Below are 17,946 nucleotides of genomic sequence, written 5' to 3'. Positions count from 1 at the left end.
TTAGTGCCTACTATATATGCTTGGAGGTTTGCTTAGTGTTGTCTGAAAAACAAAGATTAAGACAAGATCTCTGTCTCCATGCAGCTTATGTTCTATTAGAAATCATAATTTGATTCAACAGACTGATGAAAAGATTAAGAATGGAGACAATCTCCAACTCATGAACAAATTGTGTTCCAAAAGTATGCATAAAAGTTGTTCATTTGAGGGTCAAAAAGGATTTTCCCAAAGAAACAATATGACCAAGGCCAAGACAAATAACCTATTTAATCCACCATGTATAACTAATACAGTACACTGAATTTTATACAATATAACCATCATATAATAAAATATTTCTATGGGAAATATGGGTTTAGAGTAACAGTTTGGGGTGCCAGACCCACCAGAATCCTGAGAGTGAAATCAGACCCTTTCATTCTGCCCATCTCCATCACTGGCCTGCAGAAGGACACGTAATATCAAATAATGAGCTAGGGGTAAAACTGAAAGCAAAAGCCAGGTTTTCTGGCTTCCATTTTACTGCTCCTTTTCCTGAACTTGTTAGAGAATAAAACAAAAATTTCAGAGAGATAATTTGAGAAATATGGGGGGGGGGAGGACACTTAAAACTATCATACTTGAGTTTGTAATGTTTGCTAAAGGATAAAATATTTGCAATTAAAAGAAAAAAAGGAGAAATCAATAACTTGAATCATAATGAGCCATTCAGGACGATTTTTCCCAACTTGGTAGTTTTTGGCCCATCTGGTATGTTCATATATGCAAACTGTAGGCAGTATTTGTAACCTCAGATTTACCTAAGACCACAACTAAAAAAGGGAAACGTTATTTTGCTTTATAATATGACAAAGTTTTAAATACCTGAATATGATTTTTACATTATTTCTAGTTATGCCTTAATCAAAAGAATATTTAAAAGTTGGAAAAACAAAGGAAGTAACATAAAGAACCTTCCAAAAGATCTACCATGAGATTTTATGGTTCCTGTGATGATGCTATTACTATGAGCAAACAAAATGTATTAAATGATCTCTTGCTGTTAAGCTTCATAAGAGCAACTTGTTCCAATTTTTTGCAAACTTATTTTCTAAAACTAATAACCTCAACATAAATACATAATAATCTGTAAATGAAGGTGGACTAGATCTGGGATACTAGGTTCAGTTTTGGAAACCTCATTTTACATTTTAGGAAGAGAACTGATATGCTGGATGGTGTTTTAAAAATCAAGAAGACTGAGACAAGGCTAAGTTTTAGAACAGTTTTCGCTTTTAGAGAAACAACATAGTTCAGCGATAGATCCTGTAAAATACATGAAGAACAATATGGTTTTTAAAAAAAAGGAAAAAAGATAAGACATTACTTCCTCACTAATAAAACTCACATTCTAACAAAGGTTTAAAATGTGCATAAATATGCATTAACCACACAACAATTAAAACGGAAAATGGAGGAAATATGAAGAATGCATAGAACAGTACATACAAAATGCTATTTGAGGTTCAAATAGGACAGATCATTTCTAATTAGCTTGAATTAGAAATGTGGGTGAATGAAGATGAATGAGAGACACAGAGAAAGCATTTATCAAGTGCTTCCTATATGCCAGGCACTGAGCTACACCCTGGAAAAACAACTACAAGAAACAAGATGGTACCTACTTTCAAGGAAGTTACATTCTGATGGGGGAAGCTAATGCATAAAGGGGCAACTGAAAAGCAGTGGAGTGAGGAAAGTGAATGAGGATGGCTGGGGTCCTTCTTGAAAAGATTAAGTAGTAGCTGATAAAAAAAAGGATTTAGGAGTTTTATTTGACTATGACTTAAAAGCAAAACTGAGTGGCCAAAAGAGCTAATAAAATCTTTCATTCTGGTCTGGGGAAACTGCACAGGGAAACCCAAGTGAGGAAACTCCTTTGACTAATATAGATAAGAAATTGTTCTGCAACTTACAGTGTCTGAGAACTGTCTACAGTATTGAGAGGTTTAGGACCCCTAGGCTGTGTCAGAGGCAGGATTAGAACCCAGGCTTCCTCACTCTGAGCTAGAAGTCTTTGTGATCTTGGGTTGAATTAAAAGGAGGACAGTGTTCAGAATATAGTGAGTTAGAATTCCATCGTAATCTGTAATGGTAAATCCACAATTGGATAGTGTATGCAATTTTAAGTACTCCACCATAAGAGAGAGAGAGACTGAAAAGCTAGAGTCCATTCTGAAGAGGAGACCAATGTGATACAAGAACCTGAAATTATAATTCACATAAGGAATAATCAAAGATATCAGAACTTTTTAGCATGGAGAAGAGATTTACAGAGGGTACACAATAGTTGTTTTCAAAGACTGCCACATAGAAGAAGAATTAGACATTCTACATAGTTAAGGTGAGAAAAACTAGAATAAGTGAGTATAAATTACAAGGAAGACAGATTTCACCTCAAAACCAAAAAAGATAGCAGTAACTAGATAGCTGAAAATTAAATGGGCTTAACGAAGTAGAGTCATTACAGGTTGGAATATCCTCCCTGGGATTTTTATAAAAGGAACTAATACTAAGGTACAAGCTAAGATGACATCTAACTCCTCTTCTGTCATTGGATTTCTGTAACATTCTGTGATTCATTTAGATTTATAAATTCCAGTATGATAGGGAAAAAAATCCCAGTGTCCTAATGTAGAAGTTAACATGATGCAGTGCCATGGAATATGAGTCACAAGGCTTGGACTTGGTTCCTAGCTTGGCCACTGTAATACTGCAGAAATCACATCTCTCCATCTTACTTTTCTCATTTGTGAAAGAACAATGGTGGACTAGATCAGAGGTGTTGAATTCGAAGCCTGAAAAACTACCAGGTACATCCCAAACCACATTAAAATTTAATTGGGAAATGTTTAGCAAAATAAATAAAAATAAAATACAACACAAATACTCTTGATTTGTGGTTTTCTGCATCATTGTTCAGCCTGCAGGGATTTCTTTCTATATGAGTTTTGACACTACTGGACCAGCTGACCTCTAATCTAAGTTGCCTCCAGGTCTATGACTCTACTTTATAATCATAATTTGTAGATTTAAGTAACTTCATTTACAATAAAAAAGTAAGCAAAGTGAGGTATGTTTACGCACATGCATACATATATGTATGTATATACATATATAACACATGCATACATACACACATATATGCATACATACATACATATATCTATAGAAATATATATCTATATATTTAAAACTGAAGGCAAAAGTATGGCTACATTTAAGTGAGAGACAATTTGACACAAAGATAAAATGAAACCACCAGAACAGAAGATAACAAAGTTGTAAGTGGGTGCGAAAGCATAATATATAGGGGTGAAGTAAACCAGAAGAATGACACAGAAAGAAGTGTTAAAAATAAGATGTTAAACTAATTAAATTATTTGAAATAATCTTCATCAAGAATAAAATAGAATTACACAGAAATTTCAAGAATACCTTGGCAATAGCTGTTTGTTTAAACATGCGGGTCATCAACCCCATGGCTTGAAAAAAGTGGTTACCAGTCTTGGTGGCACCTGAATGTGGACCCCTCATTAATTTCTCCCACTCTTCAAAGCTAGTATTCAGTTCCTATGTGGGAGGAAAGAACAATGTTTAGAAATACAGCATAAAGGGCAGAACAATTAATGTAACTGTGAATCATGTCCTACTTTTTTCTGCTACAGAAAGGTACGGAGAGAAGAGAAAATTCCCAAAGATACCAGCCTGCTCATACAAAAACGTCAATGCAGAGGTAGGTCAGTCACATGTTCCTACCAATTATAGAAACCAATGACAAGCTGTGGGTGAAAATAAAGCACTTTGCTAACATCATAAATCAAACACAAAGAGCTTTCTCTTAAGGAGAAACAATTTGCAAAGCAAGAAGAAAAAAATCTAATTATATAAGAAAGGAGGACATAGAAAAAATATATGGTAACGAGTTACTTTTACAGCAAAATATAGTTTTATTTAAATAGGCATAAAGACTTGAGGAATGTTACTTAATTTTTTAAAAATGCAGTAGAATCAGATACTGACTTTCTTCAATTATATTTTCTTTTGCACTGTTGGAATAACTGAATATAAAGTCACTTTATTCTTATTTTAGAAAGAATGTTGGAAAAATGTTTGGCATAAATCTACTGAGATTGGAAGATGATGCAGTTTCTGTCAGAAAGCCTCTTATATAAGCCCAGATTTAAGCAGATTTAACAATATGAAAACTAAATTCTTCAGATGTAAGTGCATATGAGGTTTCAGTGTAATTTATTTTTGGTTTTCTAGTGTGATGATTAGCACATTTCACAGGGTGATAACAGAGCTGGAAGCAGATCTCTGGAGCAGGACTAAACCCAAATTATACAAGTAGATAGTGGACTACCCTGTCCTCAAAAATCTCCAGAGGAGAAGACTCCATAACCACCATTAATAATTAATTTCAGGGTTTCATAAAAGCTCTGAGGAAATAAATCTTTCCTTAATGTTCAAGAAAAATACTTCTTGCTATAATATTAGGCTTCTTATTCTGTCATCAGAGGAAAAAGAGAAAGATTATTTATCACTATTTATAGAATGATGCTCCACATGCTTAAAAGCCGTTATTATGTTTCTTTTCAGTCTCCATGTACCAAAAGGACACAAAAACCAGTTTATTTTCTCTAATTTAGTATTCCCTAACTCATTTGGCCCTGAAACACTTCTGGGTTTGACAAAACTCATCAACAATGGCCCAGAGAGCATAGGATGCCAACCAGATAAAGGCTGGGGAAGCAGATTTTAGAGCAAAATAGTAGATTCTCCCCAATTTTATACATGAAAAAATCCAGCATCCAATGTTCTTAAAACATACAACTTCATGTTTAATACTTTAGTATTTCAATGATAGTTACAATATTGAAATTTTCTTAAGGAGCACGTATTCACTTTGAACAGCAGGGTTCTACTGTACAATGCGTTGGGGAAATGATGCCCTAATTAATTGCAACTCTTCCAGGTAAGCAGCTTTTTATATTAGCAAATATTTTTAAATGCACATTTTTAAATAACTATTATTTTTAGAAATAACTTTGGAAATAATTTTCAGAAAAGTAAGGGATCCTCACCTTAGCTGCTGCAGATGGAAGATCAAATGGAATACGTTGTCTAATTTTAGGGGGTAGCTGGGTTAAAACTTCAGCCTTTAATCTCCTGATCATGACGTTATTTAAAAGATGATGAAGCTCACCTAGATTTGATGCACCTCTGCAGTCCCACTGAGCTCTTTTACCAAAATACCTGAAAAAAATGAAGGAAGAATGCTCCAAAGAATTGATTTAATGTGGACTTATTTTCATAACGAAGGGCTAAAAAGTTCTTCACAGCTATCTCTCAACGCAATCTAGTTACAAGAATCTCATCCTTTTCAATATCATATCAAATATTACACTCAGCTAGTTATAAGTAAGCAAGAATTATCCATTCTCCCTCTGATTTAGCTCTCTTATCAATCCTCACCCTTTCCCCTTCCACTGCCATGACCCTAGCTAAAGCCTGCATTGCTACCATGGTTTTCAAACTCTGCTTTGACCCATTAAACACAAAGCCACTAGATTAATTTTTTTCAGGCAAAATTCTAATCATTTCGCACCACTGCTCAAAAACTAAGAACAGCTTTTTCACAACCTACAGAATAAAATATAAATGTCTTCCTCTATTCATCAAGCCCCACTGTAATCTGGATCTAACTGTGCTTTCCAGATGTATCTCACATGCCTCCCTCTAATACTAGCTCAACTGGACTATTCTCTACCTTGTGAATAAGCAAGCACTTAGCTTGTGAATAAGTGTTACACTTTCTCACTACTTCTTGCTATTTTTGCTTAGATTGTTCCCTAGGTTTTAAATGTCTTCTTCCTTTCTGTAGACTTAAAGACCCAGCTTAAATATTAGCTCTTCCATAAAGACCTGTAAGATCCCTCCTTCCTATGCAGCTGGTAGTGATCTATGTAATGACCTTTTCCTCATCTGTATTTATAGTACAGGTCCTTGCCCGTCAATTTAAGAAGAATGCTTTGTTTATATGTATTATTTTTAAAAAGGGTTTTTTGTTTGCTTTACTTCTCATAAGCCCACATTTTATTCAATGGCTTCCTTTGTGGATGGGGAGGGCACAAACCATCATGTAACTTGCTGAAAGCAAGTGGGCATTGCATGTATGTTCAGCGCCTATTAACCTGAGCAAAAGTCAGTTTTTTTCAGTTCAGTCCAAGTGCAATATACTAAGGGTATATAAACAAGGAATGCAGGGTCAAAATTCATTTTGCTTCTCCATTAATTATCTTTTATGAGGAGGTGGAGATAAAAGGTCTTGAGCAATCACTCCATAAGCATTTATTAAATATCTATTATGTGCTAAGTTTTGTGCTTGGTACTGAACATATAGAATCAAAAATGGAATAGTCTTTGCACTCAAGGGGCAGATGTGTTATTAGGCAGACAATGCACATACATAAGTATCCCCTATTTAGGATGTTTAATAGGCAGTTAATGATGCAAGACTCAAGGGCGGGGCAGAAAAGAAGTTAGGGTTAGATTATTATATCTGATAATCCACTGCAGAGGGATAATAATTGAGCTCTTGGGAGCAGAAATCACTAAGTAAGATCCTGCAAAGAGAGAAGAGGGTAGATCCTTGTGGAACACCCATAGTTAGTGGGCCTGACCTGGGAAAAGAAACCAGGAAGGAACAACAGCTATTAAGTAATACAATGTTCAAGAGAGAAAAACGTCACAAAAATCTGGAAAGAGCATACAGGAAAAGAGGGTGAACAACAGGGATAAATAGGCTATAAGAGAGGGCAAGAATGATGAGAATTGAGAAAAGGCTATTAGATTTACCAATTAAGAGATCATTAGTAATTTTGGAGAGAAGAGTTTTAGTTGAATGAAGAGGTTTAGACATGAAGAACTAAGCAACCTGGGATTGGAGTAAACTTGGGTCTTACCTTTTAAATTTTTTTTAAAAGACAAAATTGCTGCCCTCTCCCTATATTTCTGTATATGTTATAATCAATTTCCCCAACTGCCCCTGCCAAGTAGAATACTCTCCAAACTATAACCTCCTCAAAGGCAGGTCAGTGGAAGTTATTAATAAATGCTTGCTGAAGGGAACAAGGTAGAATTTGCTTGGATAACTTAATGGAATTCTTTGAGGGGTAAATAAAGGAGAAAATTAGAGATTTACTTAACCTTTCTAAAACCCTCTTCACAAGGTTCCATGCCAAAAATTAAAATAGTGATTCAGTTACAATGAGACTGAGGAGGAGGCTTCCCTGTCGTGGATATGGAACTGTGCTACAGACAGGAAACAAATGATAGGGATAAATGATACTTCTGTGAAAGGAGAAATTTAAAGTGCTCAATTCCTCAGAAATCATTGGTAGGTTCAGTCTTATTTAACATTTTAATAAATGGTCTGGAGGAGGGAATGTGCAAATTATTAGATGACACTAAATTCTTCCAAATTGCAAAGAGCAAAGACAATGGAGATAAATGATAGAAAAAAATCTTTATGAGTCTGTGAAAGTGGGAAGAAAAGTGGCATATGAATTATAATTTGAGAAGAATCATGATACTTATAAAATGAAGGACTCTGAGCTAGCAATTAGAAAGTAGAAAATAAACTTGAGAGTCTCTGTAGACCAGCAATTGTTAAAGTGTGGACTGAATCCCTGGGGGTCTCAGACGTCAAAATTATTTTTACAATAAACTAAGACATTATTTACCTATTAAAATATTCTTTGTTTTTCCAACTATGTATCAATGAGGCAAGATTTTCTTCAGATATTTCAGCCAAAACACAAAATGAATAAGTGAGGAAGCAGATGTGAAAACCTAGCTGTCTTCTATTAAGTCAGACATTAAAGGAATTAGAAAAAAAAAGTGAAACAATGACACTCTTCTCAATTTTTTTTTTGTTTTGGAAGATTTTGCTATTTTCATTAATTTTTATTTATGTTAACATATAATGGGTTTATTATTGTTAATTTTAAATGAAGAAATGTCTTAAAATTTTATTGGTCAAATTTCTAATACAGTAAATATTGATACAATAAACCCACATAAAAGTTCTTTGGGGTCCCTCAATAACTTTTAAAAGTGTAAAGCGGTCCTGAAACCAAAAAGTTTGAGAACTGCTGCTATGAGGGCATCATTCCATTGAACTGCAGTATCCAAAAAGGGCAACAAAATTTTGGCCATCACCAAAATGGTATAAGAAAAAAAGAAAACATTATCCTACTCATCAATATCTGGCATACTATTTGTTATTATGGTCAGGCATTTATAGTCAATAGAATAGTAACCTTCAGCTTCCAAATAGTGCCTAGAATAATGCCAAATGTTGATATAGAGGGAAATTAATTGATTTTAATGGATGATTGTTGATTTTCAAACTTGAGAGGAAAGACAGTTTTGGAACTGTGTAGTACTTAAAAAAAAAAAAATGAATATTTAATTTTCCACTGTGTGTGTGTTTTGAAAGCCTAGAGAAGGGATTAATTATTATAGTGGCCAAGTCAGTACTCATTTGAATTTATCATCACAAGTTGATTTCATTAAATGAAGCCATTCAGCATCCAGAGAAAATAATTAAAAATTTTGAGTCAATCCATAACCATCTAAACTGAAATTATAGAACTATAATCTCTTGATATATTCAGCAATAGACCAAGGTACACTACAATTGTTCTTCTGGTTAACTTTATTTTAATTAAAAGAGCAAGGCTGGAATACAGGAATATAATGACTGTTATCACTTTTATTTGCCTTATTCTTTTTCTGGAATATTAAGAAAACTCTCTGTTTTCCTTATGAACTATCAACATATTTGGGTTGTGCAAAACTGGAAAGTCATTAAGTTTATTGTTATACTTTCAAAATTGTTATACTTAAATGACCTTAATAACATTTATTCTATATGCCTCAGGACATAAGACATTATTGTTTTTAAGATTCCTCAGAGTTAGGATCCTACGTCTGAGTCATATCCATCAGCTTATATGTGAATTTAATGAGATTGTAATTTATTGCATCATTCAACAATTCACACCAATGTGAAAACCATTGATACATATGCTCTATTTACAATCCTACAGCATCTGTATAATTCAATCTATAGTTGAATATGTGTGTACACATGTGTATTTATATGTATCTATATAAGTAGTGTGTATATATACAATGTAAAACATATGTTTATAAGAGAGAGAGGCAGAGAGACACACAGAGAGAGATGTTTAAGAGCAGGTACCTGACATGAGCATTACAGTATCTTTTTGCGTATTCAGTCCATGTTCCAAATTGTTTTGGGGAAAGTGCATCAATCTGCATAAAAAGCTAAAAACAACAATGAAAATATTTTAATACAGGCGTATACTTTTAATTTAACTTAAATTACTTTTAAGCATATTATGCTAATAGTATTTTAAATCTCTTCAAACAATAACTTAAAAATTTTCCTTCATCAACCAAATACATGGCATTTTAATAGCAGTCTACCAACAACCATTTATTATGTAATATCCTACTTTATATCCTAGGAACTAGCTATACAAAGACAAAACGAAATTGTCCCTCTCTGCAAGCAACTTACATTCAATTGAGGGGTGGGGGAGAGAATCATGTACACATATGTAGGACATACACAAAAGAAATACAGGGCAATTTCAGGGAAATACATTACGAGTTCAGGAGTATCAAGAAAGGCCTCTTGTAGGAAGGAGTTAGCACTTGAACTGAGCTTTGAAGGAAGCTAGGTGGGGATTCTAAGAGGTAGAGGTGAGAAGTGAGTACATCTGGGCATGGCAGGGCAATCTGTGCAAACATATGGACACTAAAGATGGAATGCTGTGTGGGAAAAATATCAAGAAAGCTAGTCTGACTGGACCACAGAGTACAAGAAGGAGAGAAATGTGCAACGTCTGGAAAGGTAGGCTGGAGCCAAAATATAAAAGATTTTAAATGTCAAACAAAGGAATTTGTATTTGATCTTAGAAATAATGGGAGCCATTGGAGTTTACTGATGAAGGGAATAACATGGTAAAAACTGCATTTTAGGAAAATTACTTTGGTAGCTGTGTGGAGGACAGTCTCCCAACTCAATACAGGCAATAGCAATAACCCAGGTAAGAGGCGATGAGAGCCAGATCTAGGGCAGGAGTTCCATGAGCTGTGTGGGTAGAGAAGAGGAAAAAACAAGAAATGTGAAAGCCAAAACAAAGAGACTTGGCAATGGATATATAAAATTAGGCAAAAATGGTAGCTGCTGATAAGAGTTAGGTGGCTAACCTGGGCCACTGGAAGCACGGTGGTGTCCTCAACAGAAACAGAGACATTAGAAAGGGGTGTTTGAGGAGAAAAGAGAATGAGTTTGGTTTTAGACATGCTGAGTTTGAAATGACTATGGTAGAACAGTTTGAAATGTCCAATAGGCAGGTTTAGTGATATGGGACTGGGGCACAAGTCAGAGACTGGGGATATATAGACTACAGGATATATAGAGACTATAGGATATATAGATCTTGGAACCCTCCACAACTGTGAAGAGATGATAAATAAGCCTATGAGAGCTGATGAGCTTATAAAGACAGAAAGCATAGATAGAAAACAGAGGTAAGCATAGAGCCTTGGGATATACCTAGAATTAGAGGCCAAGATATGGAGGCTAAGATCCCAAAGGAGACGCAGAAGGAACAGTCAACTGAGGAGAACCAGGAGAGACTGGTGTTATGAAAACATAGAGAACAGGAGGCTGCTCTCCTGTATAGGAGAAGACAGTCAATAGTGGTAAATACTATAGGGATCAAGGATAAGGATTGGCAAAAGGCCCTTAGATTTGGCAATGAAGAGATTACCGGTAACTTTGGAAAAATAGTTTCAGTTGAGTGACGGGTTGGAAACCAGAACGCAAATGGTTGAGAAGTGACTAAGAAAGGGAGCAATGGAAACAAAGAGAGTAAATGGCTTTTTCCAAAAATTTAGTTGTGAAAGGGAGGATAGCTTGGAGTCAAGGTAGGATCAAGTGAGGATTTTTTTTTTGAGGGGGTAAGGCAGGGCAATTGGGGTTAAGTGACTTGCCCAAGATCACACAGCTAGTGTGTCAAGTGTCTGAGGCCAGATTTGAACTCAGGTCCTCCTGACTCCAGGACCAGTGCTCTACTCATTGCGCCACCTAGCTGCCCCCAAGTGAGGATTTTTTAATGATGAGGAGACCTGGGGATGTTTAAAAGCAGCCTGGAAGAAGCCAATAAATAGTAAGAAATTTAAAATGGGTGTCTTAGGGCAATGGTTATGGGGGAAATCTACAGCAGGAGACGGGAAGGGATAGAATCAAGGACACACGTATTAGGGCAGACCTTAAAAGAAAAGGAAAAAGGACTAACATGTTCACCAGAGAGTAAAGGAAGAGAGATGAGACAAAGATGTCAAGGAATTGTGAGATATCGAGTAGGGAGAAGAGGAAGCTCAAGGTTAATGGTCTCTATTTTCTCAGTATAATATCAGGCAAAGTACTCTCCCCTGATGGGGGGAGGGGGAGAAGGGAGTGGAGGAGTGGAGGGTGGGAAGACGGTGAGGGATACATAAGGGGAAAAGAAAAGGTTTAGAATAGATTCCCTGGGTAGTGATACAGAGAATTAATTAGGGAATAGTAAAAAATTCATATTCCTGCCAGAGGGCTCAGTCAAGATCAGATCATGTAAATATGTGGTAAAGCCAGTCAACATAATTATATGACTTTCTCTTGCACCACTAAGTAAATGCAGGAAAAACACATGGTGGAAATAATTCAGAATTGGGGTTGGTTGTGGACTGACTTGACAAGGGGACTGGTTATGTATAGGTTAAGAGTAGGAAGGGAATAAAGTAAAGCCAGAATCAAGGTGATGGCCTATTAGAATAGTAAGAAATTGAGGGATTGAAGGTCATGGTGAGGATGAAGAATAGGTTTAGGAGGAATGAGGCACAGGCAAGATGGACTAATGAGATTATGTCAGACAGAAGAATTTCAGAATTCTTGCTCCTGGGAGTGAAACAATTGTAGGTGATAAATGATGAAATCAAGAGAGTGATCTTCCCTTTGTGTATGGCCCAGAATACAATGGAGGAGGTCATAGGTGTTGAGGACCTGAAAGGATATGGCATCTGGGGGAGCACTGATGTGAATGTCAAAGTTCCTTAGTATAGGGACAGCAGTTGTCAGCTTTTTGAAAAAGGAGGGAAAATCACATGGGTGGCTGGTCCTTAACTGCCATCAAGACCTAGATAAAAATATCTTGGCAAAGTGAATGTCAAAGAAAGTATGGAATATTTAATCCTAGGATGGTCCCTTAAGATGATGGGACTGTTGTTGGAAGTATTGGTGCCGCAGGTGAGGGGTCTGGGCCCCTGATCACAGAATTAAGAGACCTAGTATTTAAGACAGATAGGTACTTAGGTCTAAGGCTCACGTCCTGAGCTGAGTCCTGGAAGTAAAGGTGGGATATATGAGACTTTGTTTTTGGTCAAGTCCAGCAATAAGGCCTTTCTTCTGACCACAAGATGGTTGTGAAAGAGCCAATCTTTAGTTTTGAAAGAACTGCAGTAGACCTCAGGGCAGCAAATTGTTGGGGGAAAGTTAGGGGAAAAGTAAAGGAAGACATTATCCCTGACTTTGGCAATGATGTCTAACTTGAGCCAGAGGCTCATCTATACCATGAAGACACTCCTGAGACATTTATAGTCCAAATTAACCCTGCAAGAGGAGGGTAAGGTGCCCAGAGATCTCTGCCAATGACCTTCCAAGGGGCTGACAGCTACAGAAATTTCAACAATAAGCAGCAGGCTGAAGAAAAGATCATGTTTCCCACAGCATCCCTTTAGTGACACAACTTAGGAGCCTGAAGGCTTGCAGTCCTGCCCCTTTCCTTCTCATCCAATATCATCCCAAACTCAATTATGTTCCAAAGTTATTACCCTTCACTCACTACTCTTCTTTTGACTCCCCCCATTTAACATATATGTTAGTTTCTGGTCCCAGGTACCCTGTATAGCAATAACAACACTGTTGTCCCAGTCACTGACATCTGAAACAATCTTTGATCCATGTAATCCTGCTATATAACTCATACTTATATACTATGAGATTGCTCTCTCACCTCAGAGTTGGGGTCAAACAACATTTTTTTAATCACTAAGCAAATTCACTTTCTTTCATAGATTAATTTATCCTGATATATGAAAAGTAGAAACTAAAACGACTTTAGCTTCATGCTTTTAAAATGCTTCATGAAGTGTGAAGAATACTTCACTAAAAATTGAATGAAAAGCATTTGTAGCACTTAAAAGTCCTTCTTACCAAGACACCAAAATGTTTTAATCCTACAATCACTACAAACTATAGAAAATGTTTTCCATGTATGCTGAATACTCAGATACACTTAGATATTCCAAACATGTATATAGTGCTCTATAGTTTCATATTCTTGAGAGGGTCTTGGCTTACAGTCATTCTTTGGCTGATCTATATTGAAAAAAAGCTTTTAGAAAGATGGAATGTTACTATAAAGAAATCTCTAAGTATTTACAGGATGAGCAACAGCAATACTTTCCTTTAATAGGTTGGTTTTACTAGTACATGATACATATTGTATGACAAATTTTTTTGCATACTATCTCCATTAGAACGGAGCTTAACAATACATCTGTTATATAATATACCCTTAATACATGCTTGATGACTGACTCACTCACAATTGCCATTTCTATGTAGATGATTCCCAAATCTATGAAACTCTACTCTCTCCTTGGACTTCAATGATCTATCAACTACTGGTATCTCAAATTCAACATGAACAAAACAGAACTCTTCGTCTTTACTCTTCAATCAATCAAGTCTTTATTAAGGACTTATTGTGTTCTAAGCACAATGTTAAAGCACTGGAGATACAAAGAAAAGGGAAAAAGTTCTTGCCCTCAAGGAATTTACATTTTAATGGAAAAGCCAACAAGTACATGAATTGTTATAAACAAGAGGTATATTAATTAGATAAAATGGAGCTTGAGAGGGGAAGGCTATATTCAACATACAGCCCAGGAAAGGCCTCTTATAGAAAATGGTGCTTGAGCTAAGTCTTAATGGAAGCCAAAGATTCTGAGGTGGACTTTGGAAGAAGAGCACTCCAGACGCAGGGGACGGCCATTGCAAAGGCATGGAGTCAAGAGATGGAACATCGTGTGTGAAAGATAGCACACAGACCTGTAAAAGAGTACAATGTATCTGATCCTAAAGGTAACAGGGAACTATTAGAGTTGGCTGGGGGAGTTGGGAAGGAGGAGGGCAGGGTTGACAGGGAGCTATTGGCAGACCTAGGATTAAGGTTATTATTTCAGCACCTACATGGAAAATGGATGAGAGGGGGGAGACTTGATATGGTGTGAACTACAGTGGCAACCACATGAATGGAAAGAAGTTGTGGAGAAAAAAATGGCAAGGTTTGGCCATGGTTAGCTATGTAGGTTGAGCAACAATGAGGAGTCAAAGATAATACTGAAACTGTGATTTTGGATAACTGGCAGGATGGCAATGTCCACAAGATAAGAAGTAAAATTCAGAAGTCATAATTTTTTTTTGGGGGGGGGGTGCTGAGCAGACAATGAATTCTGTTTTGGACACATTGAATTTGAAATGTCTAACAGATACCTAGTTTGAAATTTCCAATAGATAATTGGTGATGTGTACTAGAGGCTCAAGAGAGTTTGGGGAGATTAGATAAGATAGACAGGCTTTTTATTCACAAACACACATACATCTTTGAATCATCAGCATAGAGATGATAAATAAACTCATGGGAAGAGATGAGATCACCAGGTGACAAAATGTATAGAAAAAAGAAAAGAGGGCCCAGGACCAAACTTTAGTTCTTGGGTATGACATGGATGAATATCCTGCAAAGGAGATTGAGAATGAAGAGTCAGCCAGAGAAAGAACCAAGGGAGGGGTCATGAAAATCCCAAGAGAGTGTGCAGTAAGAAAAAAAATGGTCAACAGTGCCAAAGCTGCTCACCTCCTCTAAGCTTTTTTACTTCTGTTGATGACATAACCATTCTTCTAGTCACCAAGCTTGGCATTGTTAGAGTCATCTTTAATATTTTTCCTCTCCCCTCCTTCTCCCACCATATCCAGTCAGTGGCCAAATACTACTTAGTGATTGTACCTCCACAAAATCTCTTTTGTCTCTGTCACTCTCCTCATTCACATGGCTATTCCTCTATGCCCAAATTTTATTATCTCTCTGATAATCTACTGTCACAGTATCTGCATTAATCTCCCTGCTTCCAAAATAATCCATCTCTAATATATACTCTACACAGATGCCATCATAATCTTCCTAAAGCACAGATATGGCATGACTGTGTCACTTTCCTGTTCAAAAGCCTTTAATGGTTCACTATTAATAATAAAATAAAAACTCTTCTACATAATACTTAGGGTGCTCAATAAAATGGCTTCAACTTTCCAGTGTAGTTATTCACTCATGTTCCAGATAAAGGTGAATATTTGTTGCTCCTCAAACTCAGCACTCCACCCCCCTTTCTGTCTACTGTGTGGAATGCACTTTCTTCCTCTTAAAATCTTTAATGTACTTCATAATTAAAGTAAGATACCACATTGTCCATGAAACCTACTGTAATCTGCTGGTTTGTTGGTAATTTCTCCTTCCATAAATTATCTTGTGTATTATCTCTGTATGTAAAACCCATTTTCCTCCTGCTCAATCTCCACTCCTGCCTTCACCTTACCCCAACTGCAGAATGTATGCTCCATGAAGACAAGTACTATTTAAAAACAAAACGCAAAACTGCTGCATCCTCAGTGCCTAGACACAAAGCCTTATGGAAAGCAGATAAGATAAATGTTTGCCTGTACCTATTGTGTAGTCCTACATGCTACAGCTATTTATGTTGATTATAAGATACTTATAAATCATTACTACTTCTCTAGCAAAAGCACTAAGGAATTCTCTCTGAGTATCTAAGGTATATAAACTCGAAACAATGTTACAAAAACAGTAGGTCATTGATTCAATTAACTTTCCTGGAAACACACACACACACACACACACACACACACACACACACAATGACTATTTTTAATACCTCTTCAGGTCTTCCCAAAGCTGGAGTCCCCGTAAGAAGAATGGCTCTTTTAGAATTTTGTATTAATGGCGACAAAATCTTGCTTCGGGAGGCACTTCTGGACTTCATGTAGTGTGATTCATCTATTATAACGACTTTAAAATTCTGTTTGTACAGAGTATCTATCAGAAGCTTTGCATCTGTGGTTAATAGACCATAACCTAAAACTGTCACTTTACTGGTCGATATTCTCCTAGGAAAGAAAATAGAGGTTTAAAAAAAAATGTCAGTTACCAATTTATCATGGAAAATATAACTATTGTTGGAGGCAAGAGAAATAAATTGGAAGGGAAAAAGAGAAGAGAATGAAATAAGAGACTATAATATTATTTTTTAAAAAAAGATTATGAAGACTCTATGTATCCTTAGTCTAAGAGAAAAGAATGTAAAATTGAAGTTTTGATTGCTTAAATTACAGCTGAAAAGTAATGACATTCAATAAGTGAAATTCTTATAAAAATTGTTCCTGAGAAAAATTTTTGCCTCTTAAAAATTAATTTATTTTTATTGTTTAACATTCACTTCCATAAGATTTTGAGTTTTAAATTTTCTCCCCCTCTTTCTCCTCCCCCCTCCCCAAGATGGCATATAATCTGATAGAGGCTCTACTTATGCATTCATATCAAACATATTTTCACATTACTCAAGATATAAAGAAATAGAACTAATAGTAGGAACTATTTATAATTTATATTTGAAATTTTCCTGTTTTGTCATGTTAGCCAATCTGAACAAAATAGTAAAAGAAAAGGAGAGCAAATGGTATGCTTCCATTTGCATTCATACTCCAAAAGTTCTTTCTCTGGATGTGGATAGCATTTTCCATCATGAGTCTTTTGGAATTGTCTTAGATCCTTACATTGCTAAGGAGAGCTATGTCTATCAAAGTCAGTCATCACTCATTGTGGCTATTATTGTATATAATGTTCTCCTGGTTCTGCTCATTTCACTCAGCATCAGTTCATATAAGTTTTTCCAGGTTTTTCTAAAGTTCCCCTGCTCATCATTTCTTATAGCACAACAGTATTCCATTACATTCATATACCACAACTTGTTTAGCCATTCCCCAATTGATGGACATCCCCTCAATTTCCAATTCTTTGCCACCACAAAAAGAGCTGCTATAAACATTTTTGTACATGTGAGTTCTTTTCCCGTTTTTGTGATCTCTTTGGGATACAGATCTAGAAGTAGTATTGCTGGGTCAAAGGTTATGCACAGTTTTACAGCCCCTTGGGCATAATTTCAAATTGCTGTCCAGAATGGTTGGATCAGTTCACAACTCCACCAACAATGCATTATTGTTCCAATTTTCCCACATCTTCTCCAGCATTTATAATTTTCCCGTTTTTTCACGTTAGCCAATCTGATAAGTACGATGTGATACCTCAGAGTTATTTTGATTTGCATTTCTCTAATCAATAGTGATTCAGAGCATTTTTCATATGATTATAGATAGCTTTAATTGCCTCTTCTGAAAACTACCTGTTCATATCCATTGACCTCTTATCAACTGGAGAATGACTTGTAGTCTTAGAAATTTGACTCAATTCTCTATATATTTTAGAAATGAGGCCTTTATCAGAGACACTGACTGTAAAAACTGTTTTGCTGGGAAATATTTTTAATCTATTCATTTAACCACATGCATAAAATGAATTAGTTCATAATGACAAAAAACTTACTTCTGTTTCATTTTCTGTTATTAAG

General features: G+C 35.9%; 1 protein-coding gene across 1 annotated transcript in view; it reads right to left on the bottom strand.

Moving 5' to 3' along the window:
• Positions 1-17,946, bottom strand: part of ZRANB3 (zinc finger RANBP2-type containing 3) — a 214,946-nt gene that overhangs the window by 83,045 nt on the left and 113,955 nt on the right. The window contains 4 exon segments of the mRNA XM_036745880.1: positions 3,478-3,612; positions 5,127-5,298; positions 9,314-9,399; positions 16,198-16,429. Of these exon segments, the coding sequence (XP_036601775.1) occupies positions 3,478-3,612; positions 5,127-5,298; positions 9,314-9,399; positions 16,198-16,429 (625 nt within the window).

Source organism: Trichosurus vulpecula, chromosome 2, assembly GCF_011100635.1.
Source record: "Trichosurus vulpecula isolate mTriVul1 chromosome 2, mTriVul1.pri, whole genome shotgun sequence".
NCBI lineage: Eukaryota > Metazoa > Chordata > Mammalia > Diprotodontia > Phalangeridae > Trichosurus > Trichosurus vulpecula.
Note: the sequence above shows the minus strand (reverse complement) of the source record. Positions and strands in the feature narration are given on the sequence as shown.